The sequence below is a fragment of the Nycticebus coucang genome, chromosome 3, assembly GCF_027406575.1.
Source record: "Nycticebus coucang isolate mNycCou1 chromosome 3, mNycCou1.pri, whole genome shotgun sequence".
Classification (NCBI taxonomy): Eukaryota; Metazoa; Chordata; class Mammalia; order Primates; family Lorisidae; genus Nycticebus; species Nycticebus coucang.
Genome location: NC_069782.1, coordinates 74,341,972 through 74,355,630, shown reverse-complemented (window position 1 = coordinate 74,355,630; position 13,659 = coordinate 74,341,972). Strand labels below are relative to the sequence as shown.

The following is a 13,659-nucleotide window of genomic DNA, read 5'->3' as shown; positions in this document are numbered from 1 at the left end:
ATGTGGAGTCACGAGGGGCAAAGCTGAAGTCCTGGGAAGCCCTGGGTTGGGGGCAATCAGTGACCTGGTGCAGTGGATGATCTGTGGACCCTGTTGGAGTACAGAGCTGCCAGTGGGTGCAATGTTGGAGCTGGGAGGTCACCTCAGAGACCTTGAAGGAGGAGAGCATTTTGGCATTATTTGTTTATCCATTCACCTACTGAAGGGCTTTTGAGTTGTTTCCAGTTTGGAGCCATATTGGAGATTTTAAGTCACCTTTGTCAGGAACTGACAGAATACAAGATCCATTTCATTAACAGCATAAAAAATTTGAGCTTGATTATGTAATAGTGGGTGGCTAAAATGTCATGGACCTATGTGTGTTAGTTCCCATAGCTTGGAAAGTCCCTCTACCCTAAAGCCAGACTGATTAGAGCAACTCTCAGAATACTGTGGAGTTCTGTTGTGCAGACACACCTTAGGGTATGCTTCCCAGCCCCGCTTGCCCTGGTTCACACTCACCACCAGAAGACGTTCCTGTAAGAGTGCCCACCTGCAGCCCCCATCAGAGGAGACCTGGGGAGGACACTGGGGAAGGCACCTGCCCATAGCAAGCCCCTACCTGAAATCTATTTTTTTTTTTTATTGTTGGGGATTCATTGAGGGTACAATAAGCCAGGTTACACTGGTTGCATTTGCCCCTACCTGAAATCTTTACTGGAAGAGTCTCACCATGGAACTGGGCGCATGTCCCTGCCTGGGGATGGGGAAGGGAAGCAGGTGGAGTGCTCTGGGCAAGAGGATTAATAGGTATTCAGGCTCAGAAACTCGAAGTCCTCCCTGGATCCTCCTTTTTCTCTGACCAAGGTACTTTTGGCCCTATCTGGAGGGCATGTCCAGATGAAAATGCTTTTCATCACCCTGACTGTCTTGGTCTAAGCCACCACTGTCCCTTATTTGACTATGGAGATGGTCTTTCAACTGCTCTGTCCAGTTCCCCTGTGTGCCCTACACACCCTCTTCATGACAACAGGGGCCATGGGGTATTCACTGGCAGCAATGAACCAGCCTTACTGCCCCATAAAAACAGATGTTGGAAAAAGGAGGTAAGCCACAAACTTGGGGCAGGGAGGCAACATCTCAATAAAAACAATGACAAAGTATTCACAAAAGCCTCTAATTATATTGGTAAATACATTTTTTTTTGAGACAGAGTCTCACTGGTCGCTCTTGGTAGATGCCGTGGCATCGCAGCTTACAGCAACCTCAAACTCTTGGGCTAAAGCAATTCTCTTGTTTCAGCCTTCCAAGTAGCTGGGACTATAGCTACCTGCCATAATGCCTGGTTGTTTTTAGAGATGGTATCTTGCTTTTGCTCAGGCTGGTCTTGAACCTGTGAGCTCAGGCAATCCACTCGCTTCGGTCTCCCAGAGTGCTAGGATTATAGGTGTGAGCCACCGCGCCCAGCCAATAAAATATTTTTAGCACTCTGGGAGTCCGAGGTGGGTAGAGTGCTTGAACTCAGGAGTTTGAGACCAACCTGAGCAAAAATAAGACCCCATCTCTACTAAAAAGAGAAAAATTAGCCCAGCATCATGGTGGGTGCTTGTAGTCCTGGCTACTCGGAAGGTTGAGGCAAGAGCAGGGGTCCTCAAACTATGGCTCGCGGGCCACATGAGGCAGTGTGATTGTATTTGTTCCTGTTTTGTTTTTTTACTTCAAAATAAGATATGTGCAGTGTGCATAGGAATTTCTTCATAATTTTTTTTTTAAACTATAGTCTGGCCTTCCAACGGTCTGAAGGACAGTGAATTGGCCCCCTGTTTAAAAAGTTTGAGGACACCTGGGCAAGAGGATCACTCAAGCTCACGAGTTCAAGGCTGCTGTGAGCTATGACACCATGGCAAACTACCCAGGGTGACAGAGTGAGACTCTGTACCTCCCCACCCAAAAAAGTCACCCTTTTTTTAAATTCCCACATAAATTTGATTTAATTTTGACCAAAGTACATTATTTTAACAATATATATATTTTTTTTGTAGAGACAGAGTCTCACTTTGCCGCCCGTACAGTGCCATGACGTCACACGGCTCACAGCAACCTCCAGCTTTTGGGCTTACGCGATTCTCTTGCCTCAGCCTCCCGAGTAGCTGGGACTACAGGCGCCCGCCACAATGCCCAGCTATTTTTTGGTTGCAGTTTGGCAGGGGCTGGGTTTGAACCCGCCACCCTCGGCATATGGGGCTGGCGCCCCACTCACTGAGCCACAGGCGCCACCCTTTAACAATAATTTTTTTCTTTTCTTTCTTTTATTGTTAAATCATAGCTGTGTACATTAGTGCAATTGCCTGTACCCATTCTAAGATGCACCATAGATGTGGCCCCACCCATTACCCTCACTCCACCAAAACCTCCCCCCTTTCTTCCCCTTCCTTGGCCCTTTCCCCATAGTCTTGGGCTATAGTTGGGTTATAGTCCATAACTATAACTTAGCTTCATATTAGGGCTGAGTACATTGGATACTTTTTCTTCCATTCCTGAGATACTTTGCTAAGAAGAGTATGTTCCAGCTCCATCCATGTAAACATGAAAGAGGTAAAGTCTCCATCTTTCTTTAAGGCTGCATAATATTCCATAGTATACATGTACCACAATTTGCTAGTCCATTCGTGGGTCGATGGGCACTTGGGCTTCTTCCATGACTTAGCAATTATGAATTGGGCTGCAATAAACATTCTGGTACAGATGTCTTTGTTATATTGTGACTTTTGGTCTTCTGGGTATAAACCTAGTAAAGGAATTATAGGATGGAATGGCAGGTCTATTTTTAGGTTTCTAAGTATTCTCCAAACATCCTTCCAGAAGGAACGTATTAGTGGGCATTCCCACCAGCAGTGTAGAAGTGTGCCCTTTCCTCCACATCCACGCCAACATTTCTGGTTTTGGGATTTTGTTATGTGGGCTACTCTTACTGGGGTTGGGTGATATCTTAAAGTAGTTTTTATTTGCATTTCTCTGATGATTAAGGATGATGAGCTTTTTTTCATGTGTTTGTAGATTGTCTTCTTTAGAGAAGTTTCTCTTCAAGTCCCTTTCCCACCCTGAGATGGATCACGTGTTCTTTTCTTGCTGATATGTTTGAGTTCTCTATGGATTCTGGTTATTAGACCTTTATCGGAGGTATAAGCAAATATTTTCTCCCTGCTTGCTTTACTTACTATGTTCTTGGCTGTGCAGAAGCTTTCTAGTTTGATCAGGTCCCAGTAGTGTATTTTTGACACTGCTTCAATTGCCTGGGGAGTCCTCCTCATGAAATATTCACCCAGGCCAATTCCTTCAAGAGTTTTCCCTGCACTTTCTTCAAGTATTTTTATAGTTTCATATCTTAAGTTTAAATCTTTTATCCAGTGAGAGTCTATCTTAGTTAATGGTGAAAGGTGTGGGTCCAGTTTCAATCTTCTACAGGTTGCCAGCCAGTTTACCCAGCACCATTTGTTAAATAGGGAATCTTTTCCCCACTGAATGTTTTCAATTGGCTTGTCAAAGATCAAATAATGGTAAGTAGCTGGATTCATCTCTTGGTTCTCTATTCTGTTCCAGACATCTACTTCTCTGCTTTTGTGCCAGTACCATGCTGTTTTGATCACTATCGATTTATAGTACAGTCTCAGGTCTGGTAGCGTGATTCCTCCCGCTTTGTTTTTATTGCTGAGTAATGTTTTGGCTATTCGAGGTTTTTTTCTGATTCCATATAAAACGAAGTATTATTTTTTCAAGATTTTTACAGTATGACAATGGAGCTTTCATAGGAATTGCATTAAAATTATATATTGCTTTGGGCAGTATGGACATTTTAACAATGTTGATTCTTCCCAGCCATGAGCATGGTATGTTTTTCCATCTGTTAACATCTTCAGCTATTTCTTTTCTTAAGGTTTCATAGTTCTCTTTGTATAGATCTTTCACATCCTTTGTTAGGTATACTCCCAAATATTTCATCTTCTTTGGCACTACTGTGAAAGGAATAGAGTCCTTGACTGTTTGTTCGGCTTGGTTATTGTTGGTATATATAAAGGCTACAGATTTATGGGTGTTGATTTTGTAGCCTGAGACATTGCTATATTCCTTGATCACTTCTAAAAGTTTTGTAGTAGAATCCCTAATGTTTTCCAGATATACAAGTCACCCTTTTTGATGTATAGCTGCTTTAAGTTTTGGCAAATGCTAAGTCATGTGATCACTACAATAAATCAAGATACATGGTGACTTTCATGTCTTTTATAGAAAGAAGGGATTGGAGATTCAGAGGAGGCGCATTGTGCTTGCTTTTGCTCCTGACTCACCTCTGTTTGTTCTTGCCAAGGAACAAGTTGGTCAGGAAGCTGCGCTGCAGCCAGGGCTTTTATTTAATTAATTAATTAATTATCATTATTATTATTATTTTTAGAGACAGAGTCTTATTTGTCACCCTTGGTAGAGTGCCATGGCATCACAGCTCACAGCAACCTCCAGCTCTTGGGCTTAGATGATTCTTGCCTCAGCCTCCCAAGTAACTGGGACTATAGACACTGGCCACAACGCCTGGCTATTTTCTTGTTGCAGTTTGGCTGGGCCGGATTTGAACCCTCCACCCTCGGCATATGGGGCCAACGCCCTACTCACTGAGTCACAGGTGCTGCCCACCTGTGGAGCCAGAGGTGGTGATTCACCGAATTAGAATTATTCTCACCAGCCGCAATGTAAAGTCCCTGGAAAAGGTGTGTGCTGACTTGATCAGAGGCGCAAAGGAGAAGAATCTCAAAGTGAAACGACCAGTTGTGATGCTTACTAAGCCTTTGAGAATCCCTACAAGAAAAACTCCTTGTGGTGAAGGTTCTAAGACTTGGGATCGCTTCCAGATGAGAATCCACAAGCTACTCATTGACCTTCACAGCCCTTCTGAGATTGTTAAGCAGATTACCTCCATGAGTATTGAGCCAGGAGTTGAGGTTGAAGTCACCATTGCAGATGCTTAAAACAATTGTTTTAATAAATTGATGACAAATTGCTAAAAAAAAAAATGGCAAAGATGAAATAACAACTCCTCAGAAATTAAAAAAAATCCTTAACGAATATTACAAGAAACTCTATTCTCAGAAATACGAAAATTTGAAGGAAACAGACCTATACTTGGAAGTACACCACCTTCCTAGACTTAGCCAGAATGAAGTGGAAATGTTGAACAGGCCTATTATCAAGTTCTGAAATAGCACCAACTATACAAAATCTCCCTAAAAACAAAAGCCCAGGACCAAATGGCTTCTACATCAGAATTCTACCAAACCTTTAAAGAAAAGCTAGTACCTATATTATTTAACTTTTTCCAAAATATAGAAGAAGAAGGAATACTACCGAACACATTCTATGAAGCAAACATCACCTTGATCCCCAAACCAGGAAAAAACCCAACAAAAAAATAAAATTATAGACTAATATCACTAATTAATATTGATGCAAAAATATTCAACAAGATCCTAACAAACAGAATCTAGCAACACACCAAACAAATTATACACCATGACCAAGTGAGTTTTATCCCAGGGTCTCAAGGTTGGTTCAATATATGTAAATCTATAAATGTAATTCATCACATAAACAAATTAAAAAACAAAGACCATGTGATTCTCTCAATTGATGCAGAAAAAGCTTTTGATAATATCCGGCATCCTTCACAATCAGAACACTTGAGAAAATTGGTATAGAAGGGATATTTCTTAAACTGATAGAGGCCATCTACAGCAAACCCATAGCCAATATCGTATTGAATGGAGTTAAATCGAAACCATTTCCACTCAGATCAGGAACCAGGCAAGGTTGCCCATTGTCTCCACTGCTTTTCAACATTGTAATGGAAGTGTTAGCCATTGCAATTAGGCAAGAAAAGGCAATCAAGGGCATCCATATAGGGTGAGAGGAGATCAAACTTTCACTCATCACAGATGATATGATTGTATATCCGGAAAACACCAGGGATCCTACTACAAAACTCTTAGAAGTGATTAAGGAATACAGCAGCATCTCAGGTTACAAAGTCAACACTCATAAATCTGTAGCCTTTATACATACCAACAATAGTCAAGCTGAAAAAACAGTCAAGGACTCTATTCCTTTCACAGTAGTGCCAAAGAAGATGAAATATTTAGGAGTTTACCTAACAAAGGACGTGAAAGAAATCTATAAAGAGAACTATGAAACTCTAAGAAAAGAAACAGCTGAAGATGTTAACAAATGGAAAAACATACCATGCTCATGGCTGGGAAGAATCAACATTGCCAAAATGTTCATACTACCCAAAGCATATACAATTTTTTATTTTTATTTTTTTGAGACAGAGCCTCAAGCTGTCGCCCTGGGTAGAGTGCTGTAGCATCACAGGTCACAGCAACCTCCAACTCCTGGGCTCAAGCAATTTTCCTGCCTCCGCCTCCCCAGTAGCTGAGATTACAGGTGCCTGCCACAATGCCCGGATATTTTTTGGTTGCAGCCGTCATTGTTGTTTGGTGGGCCTGGGCTGGATTTGAACTTGCCAGCTCAGGTGTATGTGGCTGGTGCCTTAGCCACTTGAGCCACAGGCGCCAAGCCGCAATATACAATTTTAATGCAATCCCTATTAAAGCTCCACTGTCATACTTTAAAAATCTCAAAAAAATAATACTTCATTTTATATGGAATCAGAAAAAACCTTGAATAGCAAAGACATTACTTAGAAATAAAAACAAAGCAGGAGGAATCACGTTACTAGACCTCAGATTATACTATAAATTGATAGTGACCAAAACTGCATGGTACTGGCACAAAAAACAGAGAGGTAGATGTATAGAACAGAATAGAGAACCAAGAGATGAACCCAGCTACTTACCATTATTTGATCTTTGACAAGCCAATTAAAAACATTCAGTGGGGAAAAGATTCCCTATTTTACAAATGGTGCTGGGTGAACTGGCTGGCGACCTGTAGAAGACTGAAACCGGACCCACACCTTTTACCATTAACTAAGATAGACTCTCACTGGATAAAAGATTTAAACTTAAGACATGAAACTATAAAAATATTATAAGAAAGTGCAGGGAAAACTCCTGAAGGAATCGGTCTGGGCGAATATTTTATGAGGAAGACCCCCAACCCCCAGCAATTGAAGCAACATCAAAAATACATTACTGGGATCTGATCAAACTAAAAAGCTTCTGCACAGCCAAAAGCACAGTAAGTAAAGCAAGCAGACAGCCCTCAGAATGGGAGAAGATATTTGCAGGTTATGTCTCCGACAAAGGTTTAATAACCAGATCACAGAACTCAAAGGTATTAGCAAGAAAAGAACAAGTGATCCCATCTCAGGGTGGGCAAGGGACTTGAAGAGAAACTTCTCTGAAGAAGACAGGTGCACGGCCTACAGACACATGAAAAAATGCTCATCATCTTTAATCATCAGAGAAATGCAAATTAAAACCACTTTGAGATATCATCTATCCCTAGTAGGGTTAGCCCACATCACAAAAACCCCAAACCAGAGGTGTTGGCGTGGATGTGGAGAAAAGGGAACATTTCTGCACTGGTGGTGGGAATGCAAACTATTATGTTCCTTTTGGAAGGATGTTTGGAGATTGCTTAGGGATCTAAAAATAGACCTGCCATTCAATCCTTCAATTCTTCTACGGGGTATATATCCAGAACACCAAAAATCACTTTAAAACGAAGATACTTGCTCCAGAATTTTTACTGCAGCCCGATTCATAATTGCTAAGTCATGGAAGAAGCCTAAGTGCCCATTGACCCATGAATGGATCAATAAATTGTGGTATATGTACACCATGGAATATTATGCAGCCTTAAAAAAGATGGCGATTTTACCTCTTTCTTATTTACATGGATGGAGCTGGAACATATTCTTCTTAGCAAAGTATCTCAGGAAGGAACAAAAAGTGTCCAATGTACTCAGCCCTATTATGAAACCACTTTATAGCTTTCATATGAAACCTATAACCCAACTATAGCCCAAAGAAGAAGGGGAAAGAGGAGAGGGAGGGGTGGGGATGGTGGAGGGTGGGCGGAGGGAGGGTAATTGGTAGGACCACACCTATGGTGCATTTTACAAGGGTACATGTTAAATTTACTAAGTGTAGAATATAAATGTCTTAACATAATAACTAAGAAAATGCGGTGAAGGCTATGTTAACCAGTTTAATGAAATATTTCTTTTCTTTTCTTTTTTTGAGACACAGCCTCAAGCTGTCACCCTGGGTAGAGTGCTGTGGCATCATAGCTCACAGCAACCTCCAGCTCCTGGACTCAAGCGATCCTCCTGCCTCCGCCTCCCAAGTAGCTGGGACTACAGGTGCCCACCACAACTCCCAGCCATTTTTTGGTTGCAGCCATCATTGTTGTTTGGCAGCCAGGGCTGGATATGAACCCCCCAGCTCAGGCGCTGAGGGATGAAATATTTCAAATGGTATATAAAACCAGCACATTGTACCCACCCCCAAACAAGACCACTTTCATTACCCCTAAAATCTTCCCCATTTTCTACTCAGTCCATCCCCTTACCACCAATCCTTGGCAAACACTGCTCTGTTCTCTAAGTTTTGCCTTTTCTAGAATGTTTTGTATGGAATCATACAGAATGGAACCTGTGCAGTCTGACTTCTTTCACTTAATATAATGTATGTGAGAATCATTCAAGTTCTTGTATTTAACAATGGCTTGTTCTTTTTTTTTTTTTGTAGAGACAGAGTCTCACTTTATGGCCCTCGGTAGAGTGCCATGGCCTCACACAGCTCACAGCAACCTCCAACTCCTGGGCTTAAGCGATTCTCTCGCCTCAGCCTCCTGAGTAGCTGGGACTACAGGTGCCTGCCACAGCGTCCGGCCATTTTTTGGTTGCAGTTTGGCCGGGGCCGGGTTTGAACCTGTCACCCTCGGTATATGGGGCCGCGCCCTACGACTGAGCCACAGGCGTCGCAGGGCTTGTTCTTTTTTATTGCTTGGTAGTATTCCATTGTATGGATATACCACAATTTGCTTAACCTACTGAAGGGTTTTGAGTTGTTTCCAGTTTCGGGTCATATTGGAGATTTTAAGTCACCTTTTCTCAGGAGTTGACAGAATACAAGATCCATTTCATTAACAACATAAAAAAATTTGGGCTTGATTACCCAAGGTTGTAGCGTGCGCTAACTGCATCTATGAATAGCTACCATACTCCAGCTTGGGCAACAGAGCCAGATCCCTTTTCAAAAAAAAATTAAAAACAATCTCCCACCCTACAAATTGACAAATTGTGCTCTCTATTCCCTATCCCTGATTTGCTTTTCTCATATGACACATTTTCTTGTGTTTTTACTCACTGCCTACTTTCCAGAAGAATGCAAATTCCAACCAGAAAGCAACATTCACAGCTGTATCCCAGGGCCCAGCCAAACACCTGGCATATAGAGGGTGTTCAAGAAATATGTACTGAGGGCGGCGCCTGTGGCTCACTCGGTGAGGCGCCGGCCCCATGTACCGAGGGTGACAGGTTCAAACCCGGCCCCCCTGCCGAACTGCAACAAAAAAATGGCCGGGCCTTGTGGCGGGTGCCTGTAGTCCCAGCTACTCGGGAGGCTGAGGCGAGAGAATCGCTTAAGCCCAGGAGTTGGAGGTTGCTGTGAGCTGAGTGATGCCATGGCACTCTACCGAGGGCCATAAAGTGAAACTCTGTCTCTACAAAAAAAAAAAAAAAGAAATATGTACTGAATGTGAAAGTCCTCAATCTCATCCAGGTGCGTTGTGGGGGTCCTCCCCGTTCTTCTACACAGACCCGTCCACCTTGTGGGCTTCCTGGTTTCAGACCTGTCCCACACTGGCCTGAGTCTGCTTGCAAGAGCCACTCCTGACCCCCAGGGATGTCAGATGACAGGGGAGCCCCTTCAGAAAGACAAGAGGTTCCACTGAAAATCAGAAGATCTGGGTCCTCCTCCTAATGGTTCTGGAGAAATAGGTTCTATGTTATCTTTCAAGATGGCTTTGGGTCTTGGCTCTGCCCCTTACCAGTGAGATCCCGCAGGGTCACTTCACCTCTCTGAGCGTCAGTTTACTAATCTGTCCAATGGGAACAAAAACAACACCAGCCTTAAAGGGTGATTGCGATGGTTGGGGAAAATTACTTAAAGGACCAGGATTCGCCCACGGAAAAGCTGTCACTGTCAGAGGTCACTGATAACAATTTTGGCAGCTTTCTGGAGTTCCCAGAGTGCCTTTTAAATAAGGTTGGGTTGTTTGTCGCCTTATCCTTTTTCACTCCAAATGTTGGCCCGCCCCCTCCGCCCCACGCGCTACCTCTCCCTGCACCTTCGCCCCGCTCCCTCCCTTGCTCCTCGCCCCGCGCCCGCCCGCTCCCCGCGCTCTCGTGCTCGCCCGCTCCGTGCCCGCTCGGCGCTCGCTCGCTCGCGCTCCCCGGCTCCGGCTGCGGAGGGAGCTGTTCTGCCCGCAGCTGGCGCAGCGCGGGGGCGGCCGCGGGCCCGGGCGCCGAGCATGAGCCGCCGCCGGCGCCGGCCGCGCGCTGCTCAGGGCCCGACTGCGGCGAGAGGGCGACGCGGGAGTGACGCTGGCCCGGACAGAGGTAGGCAGCGGCCGCGACCCTCGGTCCCCCGGTTCCTCCCTCCTTCCCTCCCACGGGCGTCCCCTCCGATCGCCGGCGCCGGGAAGGTGAGGCGTGCGCGGGCCCGGGGTCCCGCCCGGAGCGGCCGTCGTGGGGCGGGGAGCAGCCTGATAGCGCGGGTCGGGGGACGCGCACAGGGGAGGGCGTCCAGGATCCCCCGCGTGGAGTTGCTGAGAACTCCGCCCCGGGCTGGACGGCGCCGGGACCCCCTGCACCCCGGGCCGGGCATGGCTGGGAGCGCACGCGGCAGGCGGGCGTGGGCACCGCGGGCAGGTCCGTGCTCCGGGCTTGGGGTGGGGGGAGGGGGCTGGGAAATCCGAGGAGCTTGGGGCTGCGCAGTTGGAAGTTTCCATTTGCTCTTCTGCATTCTGGGGCCCGCGGTGGCATCTCACGCCGTTGCTGTTTGGTAAGGAATTTGGGCGTGAGCTCTGCATTTTAGCGGACATGGCAAGGTGTCCTCCTCTGCCCCGTGGGCAAGGGTCATTTGAAGGTCCGTGCTCTCTTTGCCCTGGCCTACCCAGCACAGGGACAGAGGCAGGTGCAGCTAGCTGATTCTGGTCTGAGCGTCTGTGAGTGGAGGAGGGTCTCCTGCTGTGTGGGAGGGATGCGCTGGCAGGTCTCTGCCCCTTGCATTTTTGACTGCCTCTGGACCTGTGCAGCGGCCAGCCTTTTGGGAGCCACATGGGGGCTGAGACCTGGTGATGGCCAGGGCTCCCTCCTTCCCTGCTCAGGGCAGTGAGCCCCGCCCCCTCCCCCCTCGGGTTCACGCTCCCCACTGCGGTCAGTCTTCTCCCGCTGTAAGAGCAAGGAAAGGGTCCAGATGGCCACCTGCCCCAGAGCCCAGGCACCTGGAGTCAGGTTGGCCAGCAGAGGAATCTCAGGGAGGGAGGGCCTTGTTTGCTGTGTCCTCTAGGACTCTCCCACCATCCTCTGGATGCAGTTTTCCCCAGCAGTCTTCTCCAGTCCTAGCTCCTGCCTCTTCTCTGCTGGGGCACGGGTCCTGGAGAGCAAAGCAGCAGGCCCTGTCTGTTGTGAGCAGAGGGCCAAGGAGCCAGGAGACCACTGATCTTGGCTTGTGAAGCACAGGTGGGCCTCTCCATGACTCAGTTTCCCCATCTGTGGACTGACCCCATGGTATTGATTACTTCTGAAGGCATTTCCTCTGTGATATCCAGTAACACTTTGCTCGAGAACCTCGGTCCAGGAAGATGAGACCCTGGACTGGTGGGTGGGTTCCCTGCCCCTCCAGCCTTTGTTCTTGGGGTTTCGGGCTGTAGTGACCCAGCTGGAGGCCCTGCCCCTGAGAAGTGAACAATATGCCATCCTCAGGCTTCTCTGTGAAGTGCAGAAGCTTCGTACTCCTGCACATGGTCTCCCCAGGTTTGGGAGCCCAAGCAGGTGTCTCCAGGTGTGACTTGGGCCCCCAAAGCCAGCCAGTGACTTTGTTTTTCTCTGGGAGGCATCTTCAAGCTGCCAGCCTGATGGCTCCCTTCCACCTGGCAAATTGTGGAAATGGAACAGTTCACACAGAGCAGAGGGGTTTTTTGGTGTAACTTAGCAACTGCAGGCAAAGGAGGAGGAGGAGGGAGAAATGCCTGTCACACATAGCATTTGTGCTGGGCAGTGGCAGGGGCCCAGGCTGGGTGGGGAGGGCAGCGCTGCACAAGTGGCTCCCAGGCAGTGAGGGGGCTCAGCCAGGGCAGGAACAGACCCACCATGGAGGAGGGATACCTGGGTGTGGCCTGTGGCTGGCCGCCTCCCCACCTGTAGAGTGCGCAGGGGCAGGACTGGATAGCTTTGTTTGGTCTTTGGTTTTTAGCCCCAGAACTGTGTTTCACAGAAGCTGGGTTTGTCCAGTAGGTCAAATGAAGGTGCTGTGTCCAGGCAGGGCTCGGAGGCTAGGTGGGTTGATGTCTACCCCACTCCAGAAGGGGGCTCTGGGCTGCTGGGGATGGGTTCTAGAGGTGCAGCTGGGTGAGGGGAGGGAGACTTGGGGCATCTCCCAAATCCCTCCCTGCCCCCCTCAAGGGATCCCCCCTCTTCTCCCTCCCTTTTTCCCTCCCAAGGCCATCTGCTTCAGCCCTGGTCTGCTCTGGCTGTTTTTCTCTGAGAGCTTCCAAATGCTGAGCAGAAATCTGCCTCCTGTAACTCCCACCCACTCCTGGCTGCTTCTGGGTTCCTTTGCCCTCCTTGCCCACCTCCTTCCTGCAGATGAGTGTTTACTTAGTGAGGGTGCTTGTGGGGGGAGGCGCTGAAGTGGTAGCAGTGGGCCCACAGCCATGGGGAGGGCCTCTGACACCTACTGTCACCAGCAGGACCCCTTGCCCTTAGAGGCCTGGGGAGCACTAGTTACCCTCTTCCCGGGTGGTGTGTCCCTCTCACCCAGTCCCCAGGCTGTGGGTGTGTGTAAGCGAATTCAGAGTGGGCTGCTGCTACGAGCCCCTTCAGACACCAAGGACACCAGGAAGTTCCCATCTAACAACTCAGAGTCGTGTTCGGGAAGATCAGCTGAGTGAAGGAAGCTAGAAAGCCCTTTGGCGGCCTGGCCTGCTCAGAGTGTGGGAGGGCTCAGCCTCAGAGACTCACCTCCTGGGACAGCTGGCAGTGGCTGCCCCAGGTGCTATAGAGAGAGGGCTTGAGAGGACTGACTGTTAGGATCCACAGGGAGCATGGGGTGTTGGGCCGTTAAATAGGGAGTGAGCAGTCACATGGCCTCAGGTGTCTGAATGCTCTGCAAAAGTGGCTCCTAAGAACCCTTGGCACTTTTGGACATGATTCAGGGGAACGCCCTGTGGTCCTGCCCTGGGAGGCTTCTCTATACCTCATTCATTTGGCATGGAAATGGCTGGGCATGAGGTCTCTTGCCTGCAATCCCAGCATTTCAGGAGGCTGAAGTGGGAGGATCACTTGAGGCCAGGAGTTCCAGACCAGCCTAGGTAACAACATAGTGTTACCTAAAAAGGAAAAGTCTATACATTTGACACAAAAGCTCCTCAGGCGCCTCTAAG

General features: G+C 47.5%; 2 protein-coding genes across 6 annotated transcripts in view; both read left to right on the top strand.

Annotated features, from left to right (window-relative positions):
• Positions 1-1,017: 1,017 nt before the first annotated feature.
• On the top strand, positions 1,018-5,026 carry LOC128581028 (40S ribosomal protein S20-like). The gene is made up of 2 exons (XM_053583481.1): positions 1,018-1,085; positions 4,652-5,026. Exons 1-2 carry the CDS (start codon positions 1,018-1,020, stop codon positions 4,992-4,994), a joined length of 411 nt encoding a protein of 136 aa, XP_053439456.1. The 3' UTR covers positions 4,995-5,026.
• Positions 5,027-10,399: 5,373 nt separating this feature from the next.
• Positions 10,400-13,659, top strand: part of RASGEF1A (RasGEF domain family member 1A) — a 78,093-nt gene continuing 74,833 nt past the window's right edge. For 2 of the 5 annotated variants that reach the window (XM_053585827.1, XM_053585826.1), the window contains exon 1: positions 10,400-10,612. The gene's annotated coding sequence lies outside the window, so the exon portion shown is untranslated. Of the gene's footprint in view, positions 10,613-10,813; positions 10,925-11,035; positions 11,058-11,714; positions 11,738-13,659 lie in introns of those variants that run through there. The other 3 variants (XM_053585829.1, XM_053585831.1, XM_053585830.1) reach the window with 3 other exon arrangements.

Excerpts from the sequence above, each read along its gene's own strand:
- LOC128581028 (XM_053583481.1), top strand. The coding sequence starts at position 1,018 with ATGGGGTATTCACTGGCAGCAATGAACCAGCCTTACTGCCCCATAAAA. Across the intron at positions 1,086-4,651 it reads ACAGATGTTGGAAAAAGGAG|GTGCTGCCCACCTGTGGAGC; the intron begins GTAAGCCACAAA and ends ACTGAGTCACAG.